The 7,494-nt window shown below is 40.3% G+C and overlaps 1 protein-coding gene across 22 annotated transcripts in view; it reads left to right on the top strand.

Annotated features, from left to right (window-relative positions):
• TCF7L2 (transcription factor 7 like 2) overlaps nucleotides 1-6,480 on the top strand; it is a 158,089-nt gene extending 151,609 nt beyond the window's left edge. For 8 of the 22 annotated variants that reach the window (XM_027851881.1, XM_027851887.1, XM_027851883.1 and 5 more), the window contains 2 exons: nucleotides 117-189; nucleotides 5,979-6,480. In XM_027851881.1, coding sequence (XP_027707682.1) covers nucleotides 117-189; nucleotides 5,979-6,423 — 518 coding nt within the window. In that variant the 3' untranslated portion in view covers nucleotides 6,424-6,480. Of the gene's footprint in view, nucleotides 1-116; nucleotides 190-796; nucleotides 870-5,978 lie in introns of all 22 variants that reach the window. The other 14 variants (XM_027851884.1, XM_027851882.1, XM_027851888.1 and 11 more) reach the window with 3 other exon arrangements.
• The last annotated feature ends 1,014 nt before the right edge of the window (nucleotides 6,481-7,494 follow it).

Raw genomic sequence — 7,494 nt, 5'->3', positions numbered from 1 at the left:
TCTCTCTCTCTCTCTCTCTCTCTCTCTCTCTCTCTCTCTCTCTCTCTTTCTCTCTCTCTCTCTCTCCCTTCCTCCCTCCCTCCCTCCCTGCTCGCTTCTTTCTTGAACTCATTCAGACCTGAGCGCTCCTAAGAAATGCCGAGCGCGCTTTGGCCTTGATCAACAGAATAACTGGTGCGGTCCCTGCAGGTGTGTATAGTTTCCCCAGATTCGCTGTGGCTGGTTTTCAGCTGGTTTATTTGGTACTTTCCCCCTTTTCTGCCCTGTTGCTTTGTAGCTCTGTGTTGTGATCTTAGGAGACACAAGGGAGTGGGGGCACTGCCATCTGATCGTCTCTGTGAGGGATTCTGCTTGTTCTCCTTGCTGCTGCTAGCCACAATAAATGCCACTGTCAAACAGCATCATCTATACTTCTCTCGTGTCAGGGACAGCAAAGACCAGTCTCTCCCTTTCCCAAGGAATGTGTTTCATGCCATCGGAATGTTTCCAACACACTTCCCTACTACAGCGTAGAGCGAGCCTCAGTGACTTGGATGTTAACACTGACTTAAATAGAAGCAAATAATGTCACTTTTTTTTTTCCCCTTCTCTCTCTTTCTCTTTTTTTGTTTTTTAAATTTTTTTTTTCTTTTTGACTCATGGAAGTCCTTTCCTTTCATGTCCTTGGTGAGGGGAGACTACCAAATAAAACTCAGGTGATTGAAAAGAAAAAAAAAAACTTTAGCTAAGACTTCACATCCAAATGAGCACGATCCACCATTGTGTTGTATTTTTTGTGTTTACCTTATGCTAACAGATGCAAATACTCCAAAGAAGTGTCGGGCATTGTTCGGGCTTGACCGACAGACTTTATGGTGCAAACCGTGCAGGTATATTACTACCATTAGGCCTCTGGGAAAATCAAAGCCTTCTGTCCTTCTAGAGCATTAGTATGAAAACGTATTTTATCCACTCCCCACCTGTTTCCCCATCCCCACTAGCATCAATGGCTAATAATCCACGTCCTTCCAAATTTCTTGCTAATTTAATGCCATTACCTTTCTCCCACCCTCCTTTCTCTCTTTCTCTTTTTCTCTTTTTCTCAATAACATCTCCCTGGTGGTAGAACTGGGAACAGTCAGACCTTGATGTACAAAGACTGGCATCTGTCCTTTCACTCTTAGAGAGTTGGCATTTTGCAGCTGACCAACCCCTAAGAATGCTGAGGTGGGATATACACAAACTTTATATATCCACCATTTCCAACAGTTCTCATGATTCAAGGATCTACAGCTATGGCATACCAGAAAGGTTCTGGGACAGGTTTTTGGTATTTTTTTTAAAATGCATTGTCCATTTATATATAATTACTCACTCTGGATTTTTATTAGCTGACATTTTTATGGAGCTGAAGGGAAATCGTGGCATTGAATGGTGTGCACCTGCTAAGGAGTTATAAACTTGTGAGCCATAGGCTTAGAGACACTGCAGCACTTGACAGTCCTGCAGAATAATGTTTGGTGCCAGAAGGAATCAGACAGCACAGAGAATTCCAAATTAAACACCCATGTTCTGCTGCAGGTTTACATCAAACCTGTAACTCCATGGTACTTCATTATAGGTACTTCTTTCTTGGTGGAGGGATACCAACTAGTTCTTGTCTCATTTCCTTTCCTTAATGACCACATTTGGTTAAATTTGTTGTTTCTTTGTTCTGATACAAGCAGTCTTTGAATTTGGAATATTATGATGGTAGGTATTTCAACTCCCGAACACTCTCTCTCTGTTTGTAGTGCCTTTCTTGTCACCTTTCCCTCTTGTCCATGCCTTTACCATGTGCTTCATGTTGTTTAGACCCTAGATCAGATGTCCATCACATTATGTGCATGCCCACAACTCCCCTGTTTTCTTTCTCTGAACAAGCAGGAGCAGATTGGTAGCGTTGTGAACTACAGTGAAAGGAAAGAGGAGGCTGACGTGTGGTGACTTAATACATACCTGCAAAAATGGGCCTTCTCTGCCCATTGGATGAGTTTAGGACCTTGAGACATACAGGTGGCAGAGTTACTTGAAGGACCATTTGTACTAGGTGTTGACATCAATAAAAAGGATTTAAAAAGAACTACCCAGCATCTGCTTTCAATGGCTTTAGAAGTCCCTAAACTGTTAGAGCTGATTCCATTTTTCTATGCGGTAACAAGTGATTTCTCTTCTGCAATGGCAGAAGGATGCTTAGCTTTCCCTCAGCGTGTCCCATGTCAACAGGTACTTTGTCTACTCTGCTAGGGCAGCTGATTGATACCAAACCTTGCATTCTTAGTGAGGTCAGTGAGCAAGGAAGTTTGTCCTGTGACTTACTGTCTGTCAAGATTAAACTATTCAAAGCTTTATGTGAGCAGAAGAGGGCTTTAATTTCTTTGTAAAAGGTGTCAAGTCTGACACCAACTCTGTGTGCTATCAAAAAAAAAAAAAAAAACCCAAACTGGTAAGGTTCTGGCTTTGGGGGTTGGAGAGGGTGGTTTTGTGAAGGCTTTTTTATTGGGAAATCATTGCTACAGATCAGATTTGGTGTTATATTTTTATTGTTAATGTTGACCAAGGCACCCATCCCTTTATGAGTTGAGGATTTTACAGCTTACTTTTAAGTGAGGAGAGTGGACAGCAGTGGGGCAGAGTGGGAGTCTTTTTCTAAATCGAGTGTCAAACAGCTGCTAGAACCAGATTAAAATATAATTTAGAAATATTTAAGATGAATAAAAATATAATAAAAACATAGACAATATTAATATGTGCTTTTCTAGGTTAATATGCAGTCTGCAAGGAACCTAATGGTTAGTGGCTATGTTTCTATTTGGAGGTTGACCACCATGGCTCTAAAGTGTATCATGGTTTTTAAGTACTTGTTGAATTTTTCTGTTATGATTTTTTTTAAGTCATTGTATAGCTAGCTTCATGCTTTAGAATTGTGATTTTCTGGAATGCAGTTTTGAGGGTGAAGACTGTAATGGAAGAGACTAATTATAGTACAATCTGAGAGTTGGCCATCGCCACAATCACAGGTGATAGGTTTCGGCAAACCCTCACCATTACCCATAGTTTTCGCTCTGGCAGCAGCAGTCATCACTTGTCAAGCTGTTACTGTTACCTTTGGTGAGCCTTTCTCAATGCATTTTCTATTGCCAAGTTGCCATTCCAAAGAGAAGTAATCAGAAATAACCTCGAATTAGCCCTCAGAATAAAGATGTAAAGTTAAAATGGATTTTGAAGAGTTTTGAACTAGTTATTGGAAAAAGGAGTGTGCTGTGAGGTTAGGGATGGGTATTAGCATGGGTATTAGAACTCATACAGTTCTCCTGCTTTTAACTTTGTCTTGAGTGTGTCTACTGAACAAATCAGACAAAGTGTGGTTTTTTTCTCTTTTAAAGATAATCAGTGGTAAAACTTCTTGTGGGTTTTGACTCTTCAGGAATGTAAATACATTTTGATTGCCTTTCACTCAGTCATTGTCTCTTACCAACATCCCTCATCATTCTCCATCCTCCAGATCCCATATTCAAAATTTTCCCCTGAACCCCACTGTAAGATACAAGCTTTGACATCACAGTTAGGATTGTTTTGGGAAATGGGTTTGGGGGAGAAGGAGAAATTAGAAATGACATTAGCAGATCAGGACTCCTTGTTTTAAGTAATGGCTTTCTCATTTCAGTTGACCTTAGGGGATTTTTTAACAAGGTTCTGTTTTGAGCCCACCAAGTTGTTTTTCCATCTTTTAACTGTGCCCTAATATAGCATGGTATGCTGCCTGAAGTGATTTCCCCTTGTTCTCAATGTCCCTCCCTCTTCTCACTCCTCCTTTCTTCCTCATTCTTGTTTTCTCATTGTTTTATCTTTGTTTTATTTTTTTTCCTCTCCTAATTCCTCTTCATATTTGTAAAATGCATGAACATCTTAGTTTTCCAGCATGTTTTGATCTGCAGGCTAAGGTGGTTTAAACTCCCTGATAGGTTGACCTATTTATCTCACTATCTGGAACTTGAGGAGAACCTTAGTGTAATTCAGGGCCTGGAGGGAAAGAATCTTACCAAATTTAGGATAAAGGGGAAGATGATGCAGATGGACTCTCTGGCCTCTGAGTTCTTTATATTCTGGAGAGAACTGACCTACCATGAAGCCAGTGAAATTGATTGGTCTCAGTCTCCATGAGGCAGGCTAGTCTTAAGCGTGTTCCTCTCACCCTCCCGCCATCCTGCTCAGTCCACACAATGTATACACACTAGGGGGAAGGGGGTGACCAGGGTTCTGTGGGGAAGATTGAGTGAGGAACTTGGCCTCCTTTGTATTCCAAGGTTAGTCTGGCAGGGGTTGACTCAACTGCTTTGTGGTATCTTTATTGCTGGAGGTAGATATGGTTCAGTTGTATCGAGCCTGGAGCTTTAGTTAGGCTTCTGCAATATCCTAGGCATACTTTGAATTTATGAATCTGGGCAAATGAGATATATGTGTATATATATATATATATATATATATATATTTATATATATAATCTCAAGCATTTTTGTAGACTATGTGCTAGTGGGAATGATCCCTGGATCATTTTTCCCACCAACTTTATTCCTACCAAACTCGAGTTGATGGGTGAGACCCTTTTAGTCATAGACCTGATTTCTTCGTTCGGCTACTCTCACATTGTCCTTGGATGTCCTTGGATGGTAGGCGAGAAAGATTCTGAAATTCTTACTTCTGTTCCTTATATAATGGGTGCCAGTCAAGAAAGGGAAGTTTATATTTTTGATGGGTCAAACTCTTTCTGGCAAAAATCTGTGTGAACAAAAAGTCCCTGCTGCTGCTCCTCTGCAGTCCTTCCTTTGGTTATTATTACTGCTGTGATTTGGTGTTCTATCCTCCACTTCCTCAGACTGATTCCTGCATTGGCATATTAATTATGTGTCAGACCTATTCAAGGATCAACAGCACCTCCATCAATAACCTCCCTTTCCACTTCTCCCCTCCCTGACCACCTCTATCAAAAAAAAAAAAATTAAAAAAAGGAAAAATAAAATTTAAAAATTTTAAGGCAAGTCTTGACTTAATTTAATCTACAACCTGCAGGCCATACAACCAGTTATTCTCGTTACTTTGGATCATTTTGATCATTTTCTGTTTTTTCTTATTCTTCCCCTCCCTTCCCCTTTTTATTCCTATTCTACCTATTTTGGTGGTTTGTTTTTAGTTTTGGTTTTGGTTTTTGGTTTGGTTTGATTTTATTTGTTTGAGTTTTCTTTTTTTTTTTCTTTTTTTTCTTTTTTTCTTCTCACCTGGCTCTGACCTTTCTTGATTTGGTGCGGTTCTTAACACAGAAACCTGAAAGCTAGTTCCAGCTCTTACAGCCTCATGGTGATGGTGTTCCAAAGTCTGTAAATCTCTCACTTAAAGCAGCCTTCACCTGTATGGGCTAAACAGCCATCTTTTTAAAAGTTTGAGATTGATATGAGCTACCTAGGGAAGGATATCTTTCTCATTCTCCCTCTCTCTCTTTTTCTCTTTTTTTTCTGTCTCTATTTTTTTAGGAACAAAAATAATTACTGAGGGTGGGATTGGGAGGAGGAGGGAGGACAAGAGAGATTAAAAGGAGAAAGGGGTCAACCTCTCATTTGAGCCTAATTTGGAAGAAATTTGTACCTGACAGGTGGCTGCCATAGTATCTATGGCTTACCTGAATCTGCCCAAAGTTGGACTTACTCGGGGTAGGGGTTGGGTGAGGAGGTGGGGGGCAGTGGGTTCTCTTATGATTATTTTTCCTTGTTAGGCCCAGCTGGCTTAGAATTTAGTTAGTTCTGCACACCTAGAGCATCTTTTTTAAAATGTTTTCCTCCTGCCAGGTGTGCTGATTCACCGGGGCATCAGTTAGGGGACTTGTGCTCTGCTCTGTACATTAGATAACTCTCTCCCTTGGCATCTTTGCCCTTTATTTACAGATAACTCTCTCCCCCTGTTTCTAGGAGAAAAAAAAAGTGCGTTCGCTACATACAAGGTGAAGGCAGCTGCCTCAGTCCACCCTCTTCAGATGGAAGCTTATTAGACTCCCCTCCTTCTTCTCCTAACATGTTAGGCTCCCCTACCAGAGACTCCAAACCACAGACTGAACAAACCCAACCTCTCTCGCTTACATTGAAACCTGACTCCCTGGCCCACCTCACGATGATGCCGCCGCCGCCGCCCTCTCTCCTCTTGGCTGAGAGTGCCCACAGCAAGCCCAGCTCTTTGGCTGTCTCCGCTGCCCACTGTCAGAACGGGGCCCTGGATCTGCCGCCTTCCACTTTACAGCCGTCAGCTTCCCCCTCATCGTCTCTAGCACAGCCGTCGACATCTTCCTTACATTCCCACGGTTCTTTGGCCGGGACCCAGCCCCAGCCACTCTCCCTTGTAACCAAGTCTTTAGAATAGCTTTAGCTTTGCTAGCCCTGGTTTTGTTTGTTTTCCTTTTTGTTTTCGTTTCTTCTTTTTTTTTTTTTTTTTGACGATTTTTTTTGTCTTTTTTTTTTTTTTTAAATCGTGCCACATGGCTACATTAGTTGATGTTTATCGAGTTCATTGGTCAATATTTGACCCGTTCTTATTTCAATTTCTCCTTTTAAATATGTAGATGAGAGAGAAACCTCATGATTCTACCAAAATTTTTATCAACAGCTGTTTAAAGTCTTTGTAGCGTTTAAAAAAAAAATATATATATACATAACTGTTATGTAGTTCTGATAGCTTAGTTTTAAAGACTGATTTAAAAAGACAAAAAGAAGCAATTTTGAAGCAGCCCTTTGCAGAAGGCGTTGGTTCTTTATTATTTGTATTAAATACGAGCTTGCGAACCAATCATTTTACATCTCGTTTTTAAACCATAAGGGCACAATGAATGCAGTGCCATGACTTTTTTTTTCTGTGTGAAACAACTTTTCTTGTGATGTTGTTATTGTTTAAATGTACAGAAACAAAGGGTTAAAATGTGTTAATATACCTTGTTCCATGGTGTTGTTCTTTTGGGGTGGAGGGGGGAGGGTGGGGAGGGATGGGACGTTACTCACCAATTACCGGTATCACAACGCTATTGGACCAGTAGTATTTATTGCTTTAGAGACTGCTTGTTGTACCTGTATGTTGTCCCTTTTAAAATATGTTTTCCTTTTTCTTGAACCATTGTATAAAGTTTTTTTTTCTCCCTTAGTGTAAGCATCTTATATATAACAACTCATTTGTACAAGGTTTTTAAGTTTATATATATAAAATGTGTATATATATATTTTTTGGGTTTTGACTTTTGTTTTGTTTTCTCTTTGCTGTATGAAACACAGTTGCCACCAAATGGACATTTATAGATGCATTAAAGGATCAATAGTGTAAAGAAATTGCTTTGAAAGCCATTACATTAAATAAGACTTGAAAATTAGCGAGGGAATTTTAGCGGCGCTGTTTGAAAAACAGCGGGAGCGTTGGCGTCTCCCCTCTGGACCTACAGTTGAATGG

This window comes from Vombatus ursinus, unplaced genomic scaffold (genome assembly GCF_900497805.2).
Source record: "Vombatus ursinus unplaced genomic scaffold, bare-nosed wombat genome assembly UNPS02009205.1, whole genome shotgun sequence".
Classification (NCBI taxonomy): domain Eukaryota; kingdom Metazoa; phylum Chordata; class Mammalia; order Diprotodontia; family Vombatidae; genus Vombatus; species Vombatus ursinus.
Note: the sequence above shows the minus strand (reverse complement) of the source record. Positions and strands in the feature narration are given on the sequence as shown.